At 34.3% G+C, this 18,931-nt stretch overlaps 1 protein-coding gene across 1 annotated transcript in view; it reads left to right on the top strand.

Moving 5' to 3' along the window:
• Positions 1-18,931, top strand: part of LOC108404713 (EGF-like and EMI domain-containing protein 1) — a 488,851-nt gene that overhangs the window by 344,838 nt on the left and 125,082 nt on the right. Inside the window, 1 exon segment of the mRNA XM_073230479.1 lies at positions 13,241-13,363. Coding sequence (XP_073086580.1) covers positions 13,241-13,363 — 123 coding nt within the window.

Raw genomic sequence — 18,931 nt, 5'->3', positions numbered from 1 at the left:
TAATCTTGACCATGTCGATATAGTTAGTATGTGATTATTAGTTTCAATTGAAGACATCAGTTAAAAATAGCTTTACAAATACTAAATATTTCAAACAAATTCTAATTATTAATATATAAGGCCTATATATAGTAGGAAGGTGATAATTTTAGAGTTATTTAATGACTGATTTATTACAAATATAGTGAGCTATGACATATACTCTAAGTCAGTATAACTTTAGTTTTAGTATTTTTTCACCTTTTGAAAAATTATGTAAAAGTAAACATAACCCAAGAAATGCTGGCTGTATTAAATGAATGCACTCTATTATAGTGACTCTTTTTTCTGTGCCTCTGGTTTTTCTTATTTGAAGTAGCCATTTCTTAATGCAAATTTTTTCCTATCAAAATGGAACTTGTTTTTTCCACAATCCTTTTTGTTAGATGAATTTCTGCTGAATCTTTTTAAAATATCACTTAGTAGAAATAGGAAAGAAAAAGTACATTTATATTTAGTGAATGAGAGGACATTTATGTTGGGCCTCAAAATTTACAAGGCATTTTCATGGGAATTACTTACAGTGTTTCCATGAAGTATCATCATATTCTTTTTCAAATGAGTAAGACAAGATTCACAGATGTGCAGTACATCACACAGCATCTCACATGATGGTGGAACTAGGATTCAAACCTAGATCCTCTAAGCCTGAAGTTCAGTATTCCATTGCCATGGAGTTGTGATTGGTTCTCTCTCCTTGTTCAGTGACCATTTAAGGAATGAAGTGATTGGCTCGTAAGGAATGATCTCCTTTGATACTTCCTCAAGGAGTCTAACACCTTTCCACAGTCCCCCTTTCTCCTCTCCACCACCAAGTAATGAGGACAAGAAGGAATTTGGTGAGGCCTCAGAAGACTCATGAAGCTCAAGATGTTTGTTTTGAGGTTCTTTGTTTGTTCCCTCATGACAAGGAATATAAAAACTTGCTCAAGTCTTGAAATGAAACCATATTTACACAATTTTAAGGAAATCCTAGAATTAAAACCATGTATAGAAGTTATTCTATTGAAATTATCTTAAGTTCTTCATAATAGAAATATTGTTAGTATACATCAGGTATAATTCTATAATCTCAAAATGAGGTCATAAAGACCCAGCATATTGTTTAAATGCATTCTCTAATTACAGTTTGGGCATGTATGAATTTTCCAGAGATGTTGATTAGTGCCCTATCTTACCTTACCCTATAGAGAATTATATTAAGTCTGGGATCTAAAGAGAAATGAACTGATTTGCTGTAAAAGCTAATTGTAGTAAGATGTTTAGGTTATCACTTAATGAAACCTACTGATTTGAAAATGACTATGATACATAAGATGTATGTACATTTTTTGGGTAATTTCCACAACGCAAACACAAAATCATTTAAAAACAAAAATACACATGCTAAATTGGGTCAATTGCATTTAGTTTAGCAAAAGATGTGAGTAAAATTAAAATACTTCTAATTTTGCCTCTTTACACTGCACTATGACCATGCTGTTCAGTATTTCTCTGTTCCTGAAAGCAGTAAAAGCTATTATTAAAACTATACAAATACAGACTAAATGGATCACACAATTTTAGAATAGAAAAATATTTTCTGAAAATTATCAAATATAAGGATCCCAAATTCACAAATTTTGTTTAAAAGTAGAAATTAGTATCTTATTTTTATAGCTAATTGAACAGTCCTTTTATGTGTTTGCAGGCCGTTGTATTTGTCCTACAACCAGAAATGCAACACTGCTCCTGCAAACATCATATTTAATTCTTGAAGAGACTGCAGTATGTCATTACAGATGGATTGATAGCCTTGATGATATCATTGAACTTTGGTCATGCCTAACCTGGAAGACTGGCTGTATGTCAGAGAATTTTTGTCATTCATCTTGCTTTTGAAAGGCCAAATTTATTTGCAACCTTGAATGACATTGGACACATGAAACAGCCTGAAATCTATCATGCAGTGAGTATCTTATAAAACTGCAATTTAAAATCCCAAATACTGACTTGGTTTTCAGAACCATCTTCAAAACCAATGCCTTTCAAATTTTTTACTGATGAACACTGATTTTAAGTTTATAATAATAACTTTATATTTATGTACTTACTTTTTTCTGATATCTGAGGCCACAAATGTGGCCTGCTTTTTCTTACTTTTAAAAGAAAAGCAGAAAACAACAATAGTGGAAATGCATGTTTTAAATTTTAATTTATTAATGTCAATATGTAACTGACTGGTGAACAATTGCTAGTAATAAGGTTTATTATTTGGTTAGATTATTCAGCCAACTTTTAAAATATCTCAAATTGTTCATAGTGCACCCAGGTTGCTTGAAAATAGTGTTATTAGAGGAAAAGCAAAATTGTTTTTGAGCTTTCTGCATTGGAGAACTAGAAATGTGGCATATTCTACTATAAATTTATAATTCCATCTATATTGAAACTGAATTCATGTTCAATATGAATTAAACAAGAAAGTAGTTGAGAATGCTTTCTATGAACCAGGTTTGATTTCTCAAATGTGAAAATAAAGCTAATGTTTAAATAATTTAATAATAATAATAATAATAACTATTTATAGAGCTTTATGCTAGAAACTGGCTAAGAATTTTTAATGTATTACATAATTTGATTCATTCTCACAAAAGCCTTATAAAGTAATTACTTTCTTTTTCTTTACTGTATAGATGACAACATTAGGAACTGTGAAGTTAGTAAAAGTATTTCATAAAGGAGAGCTCTTTTCATCTGTGCCCTGACACATCAACATTTAAGCCAGATAAAAGCCATTCCCTTTGGAGTTGTTTCCTACCTAGGGAAGTTGCCTGCCTATTACATTCAGTTGTCTCTAAACAGTTTCTGCACTAGATGTGGCAGGAGGCTTTTGCTGTATGTACAGTGTGACAGCCCCTCCTTTCACTGAATCTTCAGTACGTAAGCATGGATCCAATTTTCACGAGACTACTTGGTCTCTTACATGACTTCTATTGAGGGTATTGTAGATGGCTTTCCTTATCGTTTGACTGTGAAGTTTTCTCTAGAGGTCAGAAACTTTCACATACATTGTTGCTTTCTCAAATATGGAGCATCCAACTAATGGGATGATGCAGCTGTCCATGGGAAATGGACTGGATAGAATGCAGACATTCTGTATCATTGAGTGGCTTTAAGCTCTTTATGAAGCAACATAGTAAGAATATTCATTTTAAAAAAGCACCTTAAGTATTCTAAAATTCAAGTGAATACACTAAAAGTGATATAATTGTATACCACAGCAGAGAGTATATAAAAAGGAAAAGGAGTTGGTAGGAACCTTTTAGCCTTAATTTTTAATTTTTAAAAAAAATGTATTGTACTGTTTTTCTCAAAGTTTCTCATTGCAAAGAAGGTGAGAAGCAAGTGAGACCAGCAAAACAAAAATTATCCATAATCACTGTGTCCAAACTTAGGTCCTGTTAGCCTATTTCAGTATGTCCTTACATTTTTTTCTAAGATATATTGATAGATAAGTAGATATGTATGGAGTTACTGTTGTAAATGTGCATCTAAGTATACACACCCCTAAAATGTGATGACATTTGCAAAGGTGAATAATTATTCTTCTGGAATGTGATATTAATTATTATATAGTGGTCCTTTGTTTGGATGTATTATATTTTACTTAAAATTCTACTATTTGATCTTTAGTCCCCATCTTCCTTCTCTGGTATTAAACAATACATATATCATCATGGACGCTTGTGATTATCTCATTAGGGTATATTCTTGAAAGTAGAATTGCTGTGTAGAAAAGTATATATGTGTTCTGATTTTTGTGTCCATTTGCACCTCAGAAAGTGTTTTCCCATTGTACTCTTCCTACCAGTATGTGATATGCTCCTTTTGTCACCCCCTTACAACCCCTGCACACATTAGCATTGATTTTAATCTTTGTGTGAATCTGATAGAGAAAGAATAGCATTCATTTTATTTTAGTTTTAATTTCTTAATCACCAGTTAGGTCTAACTACATTTGATCTTTAGTGGATATTTGTATTTCTGAATTTTTTTCTATAAATTTCATTTCATTAGACCAAATTTCTGTTTGTGAGAGTTTTTTTCCTTTTGATTTATGTTAACTATATTTCATACATTAAATGTTTCTATCCTTTGCCTTATATGTGTCAATGTTGTTTTGTTCATTTCTTATTTGCCTTTTACTTTGGTTTTTCTGAATAGGAGATTTTAGAGTTTACATGGGAAAATCTGTCAGCCTTTTCATTTATGCTTTCTACTTCTAGTGTTATTTTAGTTTCAAACATATAAAACATACTTATAAAATATCTTTCACTCTTTTGTGTGCTAGTAAAATTCATCCTGAGCAGAAGAGATTTTAAATCCTTTTTTGTCATTTTTATACCCTATTCATTTTGACCAACAAAATATCAAATTGTTTTTTATTTCTTCACTTCTACCAGTGTGTAAGTCCCATCTTATCAGTTTGTCTATGAAATTTCTGAAGAGCCAACTTTGGTTTGACATTTGTTAATAATACATATAACCTTGGTATTTAAGGTAAATAAATATGTGTGTGAAAAGGGATCCTTACATATGATATTCACTATTTTAATATTTCAGAATCAAAACTGGGTATCTTTACTGACAGCTTTCTCTCATATTATTTCATATGGATATACTCATTTACAGTCTGTAGGAGTAAGGCCTTGCCTGTATCTCCCCCATAAGGATGTAGCAGTCTAAGGAAGGGAATTTTGAGTATTTCTAGTAGCAAAATAATGACTTTATTCAAATACATTTTAAGTTGAAAACTGCCAGTATTTAAAAGCAATTTTTCACTTACTAAGTTAGAGGTGTCCTCCCCATCCTCCTCTCCATCCCAACCCAGGCCTTCCATGAATCCTTAAGAATTTGAAGGCAAGTCTGTCAGACCAGGGAGAGTACTGTGAGATGCCTCCAGAGCCAGTCAAATACAATGAACGAGTGAGGCTGTGCAGTGAGAAGGAATAGGTTGCAAAGACTGTAGTGAGCTGGAAAAGGTGAAGAAAGTAAGAGTTTGCTTCAAAGAGCATAAATTTTTTCTCAAAGCTCTCTTCAGGACTATGCAAACCAAACATTACTTTCCTTCAAAAAAAATCTGTATTTCAGGTAAAACCAGGCAGAGGCAATTTGACTAAGTCATATGAATCTGGCTTTCCACTGATGTAACTTTTCTGTAATATGTTGTTACACAAGGTCTTAACTTTTAGTGCAAGTCAATATTAGTCAAAAATTAATGAAGGTTATTTTGGCAATTTTTGAAAACCTCTATTGAAAACCTTGTCATTGTTTTATCCAATGACCCTGATTATTCAAAACTCATGTAACTAATTTCTGTAAGAATTGAATGCCAGCAAAAATGTGTCCCTCCTGAAAAACAAATGTTTCCCTTGGAACAGTCACTGAAAATTACATAAGCCATTGTTTTATTATCCTTTTTCATTACCTGTCAGAAATCTCAGTCCTGCTTTTTTAAAATATAATTATGGTACAAGCAATATTACAATTAAAGTTAAAACTTTAAAAGACACAACTCCACCACCATTACATGTAAAATTGTTTAATTAAAAAAATTTTTTCAATTTGTCCACTGTTTTTCCACAACAACAGATGGGCTTTTATAGTTAAAACTAAAACACAGAAACAGTTTGTAATCTATTTCAACATGACCATTTCCATGTTGTTTTATAGCCATCATAATCACAACTTAGAATGACTGCATTGAAGTGATGTGTTTACTTAGTTTTCCCTTGTGGTTGAACACTGAAGTTGTTATAAATGTTTATATATGCATAGGCATATTATTCTTCTCCAGCAAGAATATTTTGTATTCATGAAAGTGAAGTAGGCACTCTTTTACTGGTTCCGGTGGTCTAGCAGACCAATTCTCTTGCTGAGAACAACCGGAAAAGTTTCATGTAATACAAAAATCACTCATCTGAAGACATCAAAAATACCATGGCAGCCAGGAAAATCAATGAGGTGAGTTTTCCCCTCAAGGGATTGATTCAAAAGTAGCATAAAAGAACAGGTTAAAAGGGTGAGAAGAAGTAGCTGCTAATAGGGAAAAAATTAAACAGAGCTGGAGAGATACAAATTGGAATTCAGAGCTATTGTGGAAGCCAAAATTTGTGGGATCAGGAGACTGGAGAAAAGGTATATCTGAATCAAGGATTTGATTTATTAATCAGAAACTGGAGATAAAGTAAGTACAAAGAGGAGTAGAGAGAATGCTAATGAATACAGGAATGACAGATGTAAGAAGCAGCCACCATATGTAGGACTAAAGGAGAATACCCAAGAAAGGAACAAACTTGGAAGGTTCTCCCAAATGCCAACTGCCCAAGCTAGAAATTCAGATCTCGTAGGAGAGCATGTGGCTGTGGCACACTGGGTGGCATAAAAGTTCACTGAGGTGTGTTGCTGGCCAGGGATGGTGGGCAGGAATCTGTCCGCTGGAGTGGCAGTGAGGTTCACTGAGAAGCTGCCTGTGGGGTGCTGGTGAGACTGTCTGAAAGGTAGGCACCACTAGGGTCCTATACACCACCGGCAGGGTAGGTTCTTGCTGGAGAAGAAGCTTTCTGCTGACAAGGAAGCAGCCTGCTGGCAGCCACTCTCTACCTGCCTGTAAAACAGAAAGCACTGGTATTGAAACATTAAGTCCCTTCTTGCAGCGCTGCTCCTGTGTCCTCCACTTAGAAGGTTCAACACTGCACCATCTGGCACAGAAGAAATGTTCACATGGTCCAGTTTCAATATCAGAAAGCAAGTCTAAGACAAGTGGATTTATAAAAATGAGAAAACTGATGACAAGATGGAAAATTCACCTCAGAAATACAATTTATGAAGAGAAGCAACTGTAAATAGTAGAAATGAAAAAGACACTAACTTTAATTGGGACTGATGAGATGGAGTAATGATATATTATAAACAGCTGTTTGTATAATTGACAACCTGGAAGCAGCTCCGTAGAATATACCTAGACCAAAGCAAAGAAAGGAAAGAGATAATAAACAGAAAAAAGCATGACACATGATGTGTATGGATAAAAGTTCTCACAAATGTGCATTACAGAGTACTAGAAAGAAAGGAACAAGAAAATGGGGCCAAAGCAATATGTGAACAGATAATAATGGAAACTATTTCTCTAAAACTGAAAGAAAGACATCAGACCACAGAATTGAGATGTACTATAGACTCCAAAGAAGAAAACTACAAGCAAGCACCAAAACTTAACATATAAAACATGAGGAACAAGGACAAAGAGAAAATCTTAAAAGCAGACAAAGAGAAATGTCACATTATATTCAAAAGGAAATTTAAACAATGGACTGTCACTTTTGAAATGCTTTAACAAATGCCAACCTAGAATTCTACTCTGTGGGAAATATTCTTCAAAAAATGAAGATATAATAAATGCAGGAGAATAGGCAAATCCGTACAGAAGAGTTCCAAATAATTTATGTAGCTACCCCACCCTCAAAAACAGGGTGGAGCATGACTTGCCACTCCTTAAGTGTGGGCAGTAAATAGGACTTCATTTCAAAGAATACCATATGGAAAGAGAGAAGAACTAGGAGCTTACAGCAGAGAGACCTGACAAACTGCTCCTTCAGCATGGGGATCAAGGTTGACATCAACAGTGCTGCTTCATGTTGATAGGATGTACTTTAATACGATGTCATGAAATGGAATTTTACACCTGTGGTCTTCCTCCTCAACACACATAATCCCAGGATAATAATAAAAATGTCATAAAAATCCAAATTGAAGAGGTATTCTATAAACAGCCTGACCTGTACTTATCAAAACAGTCAAGGTTACCAAATGCAAGGAGAGTCTAAGAAGCTGTCATCACCAAGTAGAGCCTATGGAGACCTGGTGACTCCAGTACTGTGGGCAGGATCCCGGAGAAGGGAAAGGACATTAGGTAAAAATTAAGGAAGTCTGAGTAAAGTATGTACTTAGTGTATCAATATTGGCCCATTAATCATAACAAATGTGCCATGCTCATGTAAGATATTTGTAATAGCAGAATATGGAATATTTAGGCTCTGTGGGAACTCTGTACTATCTTTGCTATTTTTCTGTAAATCTGAAACTCTTCTAAAACGTTTCAGTTTATTTAAAAATTAAGGTGAAAGAATGTCATTTCCTGGCAAAATCTTAAAATAAAAAAATGTTGCCAGCAGATCCATAGGAAAAGAAATACTAAAGCAGTTTTCAGGCAGAGGAACATTGTTTCAGAATGAAGCACAGAAATGCAAGAAACAGTAATGACTATCAGAAAAGGTAAATATATGGGTAAACCTAAGTTACCATTGACTATATAAAATAATAACAATGAAGTCTTATGGGGTCTATATATCTGAAATTAAAATACATGATAACAATAATATAAAATGCTGGAAAAGCATAAAGGGAGTTAAAGAATAAGTTTCTAACATTGTTGGGGAAGTATTAATTTATATTAGACTTTAATAATAGATGTTGTAATATCGAGTAACCACTAAAAGAATAATAAAAGAACTGACAATATAATAAGGACTCCAAGTAGAACTCTAAAAAAGTACTTTAAAAGAATACACGAGTGCAGAGTAAAAATAACAAAATATATGGAAATTTAGAAAAACAGTAAAATGATAAATTTCATCCAAATGTGAATATATCAAAAATTACATGAAAAGCTAATGATATAAGCCATAAGTTAAAGATGTTAGAATATTTCAAATAACACAAATAAGTGGGTATAGATATATAGACATAGTTTCTCAAATATATGAATATAAAAAAGGTTAACATTTGGAGGACAAAATGTCGTGCAAACACAAACCTAAATAAAACTGATGCAGCTATACTAATATCATAAAATCTCAACTTTAACAATAGATGTATAGGTAGATCTAAAAAGGAACACTTTAAAGTGATGAAGGGTTAATCTGCTAGGAATATGTGGCAATTCTGAATTTGTATGTCACTTACAATACAGCTTCAAAGGAAATAAAACAAAAATTGCAGTCATAAAAGGGAAAATATAAAATCAGATTAAAAAATAGATTCTGTTATGTTTCACTAACTGATAAAAAAGCATGTTAAAAAACCCTCAAGGATATAAAGATATGAAAAAAATTCATAACAAACAATCTAATACACGTTTGTACATACCTGAAATATGTGCATGTAAAACATGTATGTACACATTTTACATCTATATGTATTTATACACAGAGAAAACATAGCACCTGACAGTTTCAGAATACACTTTATTTTCCAGTAAACAGACTTTTTTTTTTTAACCAAAACTGACCATGTACTGGAATGTAAAGCAAGCCTTAACAAATTTTGAAGAACTGAAGTCATGCAGAGTATATTCTCTGTCCACAGTGGAATTAATCTAGCATTTCATAATAAGATGATTGATTAGAAACTCCTCAAATATTTAGAAAACCCCCAAAATATACCTTAAATAACCCCAACAAGAAATGTTAATGTAGATTAAGAAATATTGTGAATTGAATGATAAATTACAATTCATGAAAACCTGTGGGATGCAGCCAATATTTTATTTTCAGGAAAATATATAGCTTTAAGTGACATATTAATGTGATAGTCTCTCTCCAAGAAAGCTGTCATCAATTTCTCTCTTCCCTGGACACTGCAGTTCCCACATTGAGGTAAGGGATTTCTCTATATCTTAGGATCTTAAGTGGCCTGTGACTGCTTTAACCTATAGACAACTAAGAGGTGATATTATGTGGCTTCCAAGGTTAGATCATAAGAAGCCTTGCAGCTTCTGTTTGGATCTCAGAATGGTCTCTCTGTGGTATGGTAACCACCACATCAACTATCTGTACCCTGAGACCATCAAGTGGTGAGAAAGTCAGGCATGTGGAGAGAAAGATGCCTGACCAGCACCCCCCGATGTTCCACCCATCTTAGCCCAAATCCTAACTTATGAGTGAAAAAGCCTACATAGAAGTCTAACCCTACCAACCACCTGACTGCTACCATACATGGAATGCTAAATGAGGACCACCCAGCTGTGCCCTTCAATCTCCACAAATGTAAAAGGTAATAATAAATTGCCTTTTTAATCCACTTAGTTTGGGGAGTGGTTTGTTGTACATTTGTAGATTACCACAAATATTTCAAAAGAAAAATGGCTAAAAATCAATTATCTAAATTTCCACCTCAAGAATTTACAAGAGCTTCTTTCTTTCAGAATTTTCTTTTAGAAATTCCAAAAAAGGAGAAGGAAGGCAATGATAAAGATTACAGCACTCAATTAATTCAATGGAAAATGTGGAATATTGAAAAATCAACAGATCCAAAAGTTTGTTCTGGAAAAATAAGAAGATTAGATAGATAGATAGATAGATAGATAGATAGATAGATAGATAGATAGATAGATAAATAGGTAGATAGATAGATAGATGGATGATAGATAATGAAAGCTGATTAAGAAAAAAAGAGAAAGCACACATTATTTATATCAGGAATAGAAAAGAGGACCTTGCTACAAATTGGACAGACATTAGAAAAAACTAACAATAATTTATTTAAACATTTATATGAAATGGACAAATTCCTTGAAACACAATTTATTCACATATTTAAATGAAAATGTGAATATTCTTATATCTACTAAATATCTAATGAATATATCTAGTTGAATCTGTAATTAATAGCCTTAACACACACAAATTCAAGGCCTAGATGGCATCATAAATGAACTCTTTCAAACATTTAAGTATTAAATGACACCAATGTCTCACAGATTCTTTCAGAGAATAGAAAAATAAGAAAAATTTCCCCACTTGTTTTGTGCATCCAGGATGACCTGGATGCCAAAACTTAACAAGAATATTAAAGAAAGATACAGTTCAAGCAAATCTCTCTCATAAATATAGCCACAAAAATCCCAAACAAGGTATTACCTAAGTTGAGGAATACATATAAATGGTAGTGTATCATGACCAGCATTATTTCAGGAATGCCAAAATCATCACATTTAATAGAATTAATGAGATTAAACATAATTATCTTTATAAAATCAAAAAATAAGTAAATAAAACTTACACCTATTTTATGAAACAATCTGATAAAACTAACCTATATCAAAAAAACCTATGTTACTCATCATACTCAGTGAAATATTAAAAACTATCCTTCTGAGGTTAGAAATAAGGATGACTATTGTCACCACTTCTGTTCAGCGTTCACCTACTAGTAAAAGGATCAATATTTTAAGAATTGGACAAATGGGCAAAATATTTGAACAAGTACTTCAAGAAGGTAACTACAATTATTGTGGTGAGCATTTTGTAATGTATATAAATGTTGAATCACTATGTTGTACACCTGCCACTATTATATTATCATGTCAGTTATATTTCAATTCAAAATAAAAACATGTTATCCAAATGGCTAATAACATGAAAATGTGCCTCACATAATTAATCATCAGGAAAATGCAAATTAAAATTGCAATGTGATAGTATTATACACTCCCCAGAAGAGTAAAAATGAAATAAAGCAAAACAGAATACCCCAAACATTGGCAAGGATGAGTAGCACCGGGTGTCTAATATACATCACTGGAGGGAGTGTAAATTGAATAAGCTCTTTGGAAGACTATTTGGTTATAACTACTAAAGTGTAACAGACCTTTAACCAGCAGCTCCAGTCCTAGATATATTATACAACAGAAATGTATATGTATATTTATTGAAGACATGTACAAAGATGTTCATAGCAGCACTCTTTATAATAACCAAAATTAAGAAAGTTTACAAATTCCCATCAGCTGTGAAATGGATAAAAATCATGGCATTTTCATAGAACTGAATAATACGCAGGAGTAAGAATAAACAGACTACAAGTATATGCAACAGCATAGATGTTGTTATAAGCAGAATGCTGAATAAAAGAAGCCAGACACACAAAAATCCACACACTATTATTCTACTTATATACTTCAAAAAGACAAAATTAACCTATAGTGATTAAAGTGCAGCCAGACAGGGTGCTCCTTGGGGGCCAGTAAATGTTCTCTTTAGTATGGTTGAATTGGTATAGTCTGTATTTGAAATCTCATCAAAATGTTTACTTAAGATTTGTATACTTACCTGTGTTAATGACACACTTAAAATTTAACTAAAACCTAGAGCAGTTTCAACAGCTGCACAGCCATGTCTCAGACAATATCAGTTATATCCAATCAAGACACACTGCAGTTCACTCTGCCTGTTAGCTCATTATCCTTCAGTTCTCTGCTTTCATGGTTCCACAGTTAGGGTGACTCAGCTTCTCTGCATCTGCTTCTTCTGCTGTTTCCGACTAATCCATTCACCTTCTCCTCTCTGTCCATCTCTTCTGTCTCCCATGCTTACCTGCCCCTCTCCACTTCCTCCCTGCCCTCATCATCCTCTCTTTCAGCCACACATCTCTCAGGAGGCCAAACTTTATGAAGTCAGCTAGTCAACATGTGGTAGAGTTGCCACTTTTGAGCAGAACAGGCCCACTTATCAAACCTAGAGACGGAATGCAATACTAAACAGCTATAAACTGGATGAGGGAATACATGAAATTGAGCCATAACTGTAAAGATGGTTTCTGGCCATAGGTTTAGAAATGGGCTGTGTGCACATCTAGTACATGGACACAAATCACACTTCTGTTTAGTCCTCAGCCCCAGCTGGGTTTGAACCATTGGAAACCCTTTTACCTTCCCCATACTGTCTCCCACAATGCCAGATATATGGGTGGTGGGTGCTCAATAATTAGTTATTTGAAAGCTATTAACAACATATTTAATGGACAAACAGCTGACCTAGTGTCCTGAATTACTAGTTTCTCACTCTGTTTTCAACCTGACTCTCAAATGATGACTTGGATATGAAATTTCTAGATCTGTACAATAAGTATCCAAATTCCCTAAGACAAGGCAACTCCTTAGTATGCTGTTCAAAAACACTTCAAATACCAAAGATTATGACTCATCCCTCTTTGTCAAAATTAGAGTGCATTTGCTCTATTTAAGATATTATAGTTTCATCTTGTTTAATTTGAAGTCAAAGCATGATATCACTCTGTGATGGTTCATTTTTAGGTGAGCCACAGAAGTCTTCCTGTGTGTCTAGTTATGGGAGGCTAATTCTATTTAAATATTCAATTGCAGATGTAAACGAATGTACCATTGACAATGGTGGCTGTCAGGACCAGTGCTGTAATACAATTGGCAGTTATTACTGCAAGTGTCAAGCTGGCCAGAAGCTGGAGGAGGATGGCAGAGGATGTGAAGGTAACAGTTAGGACTGTCTGTTTACTGATAAGGAACAGAGAACATCTATGTGATGGAAAGGCAAGGTTTGTCTTTTATCCAGAGCCAGTTGAAGTGCCTGTGTTGAATGTTGTCAAGAGCATAGATCTTCCTCTCATGTCTAGATTACAAAATTGTAACCCTAAGAACAAACACTTCAAGTAGCTTATTACAGGAAACATATGATTATATGCTGGTTGTTTGTGTCATGTTCTGATTATGGAATTTCAATCATTCATTTACATTCCTGGCTAAAGTACCCATTTTTGAAAGTGTCCCATTTAATTCTAAAGTAAAAATGATGCTTATCACAAAATGCTTATATGTTGTTACAATAGAAATGAGAGGCATAAAACTAATCACAGGGGTAGTATTCTTGGTGCAGAATTAGCTTTCTTTTTCCACACGAAATTCTGTTTTTATGTCCCTTTTTAAAATTCCTTCCTTCCTTCCTTTATTAATTATCATTTTTTTCATTTGACTGTCATCGAGTTGCTGCTCTGTATCAGGCATTATTCCATACTCTGGAGATATAAAAATGAATGAGAAATAAATTCTGCCCTTGAGTTTTTCACTGATTGGAGGCAAAGACTGAAACGTAAGCCAAAACCGTACAGAAAGGTGTTTTGGGGCTTTAGAGCATGGAGTAAATGCATTGAGTTCAAAGATGCCTGGGTTTGAGTCTCAGCTCTGCTACTTAAAATTTGTATAATCTTGGACATGTTATTTAGTGTTGCTAAGACTCTTTCTCCACCTGCAAAAAAAAAAAAAAATTAGGATAATGACAATTCCTAAAATCACAGAAGTTGCTGAGGGAATTAAATAAGATGATGCATCTAAGACACTTAACATAGTGGTGCCAGCTAGGGGTTCAAATGAGAATGAGAACTATGATTTTACTCTCATTTATGAACTCAGCTGTTGCCTATACTGGAAATGTAATGGGGGCCAGAGACTATTGTCTTCTCTTTTCTAAAAGAGGAAAAATCTAACTAAAAGGATCTTTTGAACCATGTATTAGAACTGTCCTTTCAGACTTTTTTCTTATCTATTCATACTACTAAAATGCTCGAGCATTTTTTTTTAGATCACTTAAAAATGTGTTACGTTTTCCCATTGACCCTACAAAATCACACTCATATTTTCCCCCTGACAACTGTTCCTGATGAGGCATATGTGAATAAGCTGGTAGCAGAAAACAAAACAAACAAAAGACATCTGCCTGAAGGGGACTGGGACTGGGGTTGTGGGTTTGATTGGGACTGCCGAGAGAAGACAAGTTGTAGATACAAGTATGCTGAAGAATTGATCAGGGAGCTGCGTGTTTCCGTCCCTGCCAGCAATGCGCCAGCTGGCAGCAACAGGAAGGGTTCCAGGTAGGCAGCCAGATGTTCAAGGGCAACATCTGGGCCGTTTGAAACAGACTTCACCCCAAGCAAGGTCTTCCACCAGCAAAGGTATAGATTAATAAAGATAAGCTCTAAATATGCCCAGGCTCCTTTTTATAGAAGTGAGACAATCCATATTTCTGATGAGATTGTTTGGCAATGGTGTTCCCAGTATTGATTCAGTATTAGAGAATGGAAGTAGTCAAGGACCTGTGGTTGCAAATAAAAGGTAGGATAGTGGCCTATGAAGACGGAACGGTCCACATGATGAGAATATTGCTTGTCATGAGTCCTCCCTTCCCTGACAGGCAGTGATCTCTTCATTTCTTTTGGGCTGAGTATGATTATCATCTTTTTAGGTATGTTTGAAGTGCCCAGCACAGCAGTTAACCATTGGTAGGTATGACAACTGTTACTATTATTTTTATAATATCTATTAGACTGATAAGGCATGGCAAACTTCACACCCACTAATTTACTTAAGTACAGCTATCTCATATCTTAATTGAAGGCTGTTACTCTTCATGTGAATGTCAAAATATTGAGGGAAATGATTTTCATAGCTTCCTTCAACTGATGTTCCTTTGTACAAACTGAGTAAGATTAAGGTCAGTATTTATGAGAATCAAGAATTTGATACTGAATTAGCATTGACTACCTACTAACTGAGATGCAGGCCTGGGGAAGGTGGTATGGCATGGACCAACTCATGAATAAAGAACCTCCTCTTTCAGCCTCATACTTCTTACCATCTTTCCCTTTTTATTTCCTTAAGTGACTATTTGGTAGACATGGTGATGCTAGAAATTCAGCTTGTTCAGTTGTTGAACATTGAATATATGAACAAATCTCAGATTTGTTTATATGTGCAATTAAATAAGAAGTAATAGAGGTCATTTTAAATTGAATACATTCTACAGTCACTGCAAAGGAGCATTTCAGTTCTTGTGAGTGCACTAATGAGTCATTCGTATTTATTTACCAGATTCTAACAGTAAAGGTCAGTTGGTTTCCAAGACTATTGTACTGAATGCTACAGAATTAAACAGTCGTTTGAAATTGAATTTAATTTATTTGAATTGCCTTTTAAAATATAGATCAACATTTTAGTAGACATTTGTTGTATCATTGTAATAAATATAGAGTTTATCCTTATAATAAATATAGAGTTTACCCTTCACTGGAATTGAAACATTTGTAAGTGGCTTTGTTAGCTAGTCTTATTCTTTAACCTTTTCTCTAAAGAGTGATAATCTTGTGTAGAAGGCTTCTGAGTTACATGTGTACCTTCTTATATTAGGCAATGAATGTAAAGCATGGTTTCTAATTCACACTGCAGATGGATCATTATAAGGTGTAGAGCCCAGGGAAAAATTAACTGCCTACTACTGGACACTGTGGGTCCAGTATATGTAGGTATGTGTATATATACACATATACATACTGAAAGGACATGAAGTTTTTCTTCTTTAATTTGTCAATGTGGGTTATAATATTCATAGCTTTCCAAATATGCAAGCATGTTTGTATTTCAGGAAAAATTCCCAACTGGATTCCATCATTTAATTTGCCATTATTTAGAATTTTTGCCTGCATAACCATGAGTGAAATAGGTCAGTAATTTGTATTTCCTGTTTTTTTGTGGCAGTGGTTCTCAACTGGGGTGATTTTGTCCCTCAGAGACATTTGGCAATGTCTGAAGATGCTGATTTTCATAGCTGATAGAAAGGGGTGCCATTGGCATCTAGTGAGTAGAGGCCAGAATATTTCTTCTTCTGTTACTCTAATTATAGATATTAGACTTTCTCATTGTATTAAACATGCTGCTTCCATATATTCTATTTTCTTTTCTCCCTTTACTGTATATACTCAACCAGTCAGTTGAGTTTCAGATATCAAAACTTAACTACATATTTAGAAGTCTCATTTTTCTCAAATCTGTAGGTTTCCTTCTGCTCTATGTTTGTTTTTATAATTATATCCTTTTCTTTTACTATTTCACACTAGCTATTCTATATTCTTTGATTCTGGTCCTTGTGGAGGAATCTAAATCTATTACTTCTTACATCCAGGCCATTAGTTCCACCCCCCTTTCCTTTCTTGTTATAGATACCTCTAGTATAGAACTTCTCAGTGAGCACTTATTTACGTATTTGTAATATCTGTTAGTTTGGAAATACCTCCTAGGAAAGGGCCGTGTCTTATCACTTTTTCATCCCTAGCTCACAATGTCTAGTACCAAGCAGAATTCCATAATGCTTATTGAATGAATGAATGTATAAATGAATATCCATCCAGTCAAGTATAAATGTATGCAAGCATACAGTCAGTACACCTTTTATTAATGTCTTTATCTACAGATTCTAATCATGCTGGTTTTGTAGTTGCAAGCTGTATTAGTTAAACCATTCAGTTATCAGTAGGTCTTTGTGTAAATATTTGCTGATAACACGTCTCTTTGATTTGAAAAGGCAAATCACGATTTTACTTTTAGAGGACAAATGAAAGTCTTTTAGCTTAGTTTGAACTTCCTGAAGTTTCTACATGTGACTTGTCTAAATTATTGGTGTACAAGTGTAACTAGTGTGACAGAACATGGGAGCCCCATGGAATCAAAGAATTTTTCTAAATGAAATAGGAACTAATATTACTGTATTTTTAATAGTTGAACAGACAAAGATAATAATCACTGATTGGAAGTTTGAGATAAAGTTTGCCATCTTGGAGAAATAAATGAACATGAAAGTATAGTGTTAATGAATTAACTGTTACAGTATTTTAAAGTAATTTTTATATTTTGAGCCAATTTTTTTCCTGAAACATGTAAGAAATGATAATGTGAATAAACAGAGAATGTACCTCAATGTGCCTTTGTTGTGAAATTATAGAATTTTTGACTAAAAAAAGGCTTCTATAGATGGAATCCCGGGGAAATTTAATGATTTGAACAAGCTCAAAATGCTGATGGGTGGATGAAGTGACACTAAAAGTGAAGCTTTCATATTTCTCCTCAATGACATTGATAAGCAGCATGAACTGAACACAGAACAGGTAAATCAGAATGCTGGTGTCACATTGTTCCCGGGGCTCGGGACCCTCAACTCAAAGCGGTGGGACCTGCAAAAGAGGGAAATCAAGACCGAGAGAAATTGACAACTTTCCTACAAGTCCCAGATAATTTATTCATAGAACTAAGACTGGAATCAAGTTCTCCTTTTCCCAGTTGCTGTTCTTCCCAGCTGACTGATCAGTCTGGTCAGTAAACATTTATTTTACTGTGTAACTACTGTGTGCTCAGCATTGTGTTAGGGAATTTGGAATACTGTAATAGTACAAAGTATGGTTTCTTCCATCGCAGGCCTTCAGTGTCACCAAGCATCCTAGGTACAAAATTTTTGGGTAATATTTTCAAGTACAAGTAGTTATATGCTTTGAGGGTTCAACCCGGCCAGCTCCTTGCCTCCAGCCAACACTGTATCTAAGCCAGCTGGTTGTTCTGCAGCTTCTTTCCCCAGTCTCTTCAGTAGCCCTCGCTACCAGGAAAGCCTTCCTTATGTGTTATTGATATTGCTCCTTCTGAAGTTTTAACCTTTTTTCTCTTCTTCTTAGTTCAGAGAGACTTAGCTAATCAGAATCTTCCTTTATAGTAATGCTTTCCACACTTAAAGCACACTGCTGTGCCCCACCCCCAACTAAGTAACAACATTGTGCCAAATCCTGGAGGCTGTTGCACTTGCGGGAAAAATATTATCCATCTGTCTCTATATATAATCCCCTTTTATCTGCCTATCTGTCCATCCATCTGTACCTCTATCCATTCATCTACATATATAAATACACATATTAGGTTTTCAGTTCATAAAATCCACTTTAAGAAATCATTATTAAGGATTATCTACTTCTGAGCATTGCCTCTTTCAACAGTCATTAATAAAAGGCCTCCTGAACTTCTGCTGGTTTTAGGAAGCATGTGAAGGTGGTAGTTCCCCAGCCTCCAGGAGCTGATAGTCTATTGGGGTGATACACAAATGGAGAACAATTTAAGAAAATTCCCCTACAGCCTATCCTCCTATACTAAAGAAAAAGTTATACTGTTTACATTTATCAAGATACATTTACAATATGGAATTTATTATGTTTAAAAAGCTTGAACTGCTTAAAA

This window comes from Manis javanica, chromosome 3 (genome assembly GCF_040802235.1).
Source record: "Manis javanica isolate MJ-LG chromosome 3, MJ_LKY, whole genome shotgun sequence".
NCBI lineage: Eukaryota > Metazoa > Chordata > Mammalia > Pholidota > Manidae > Manis > Manis javanica.
This window is presented reverse-complemented; position numbering and strand designations above follow the sequence as displayed.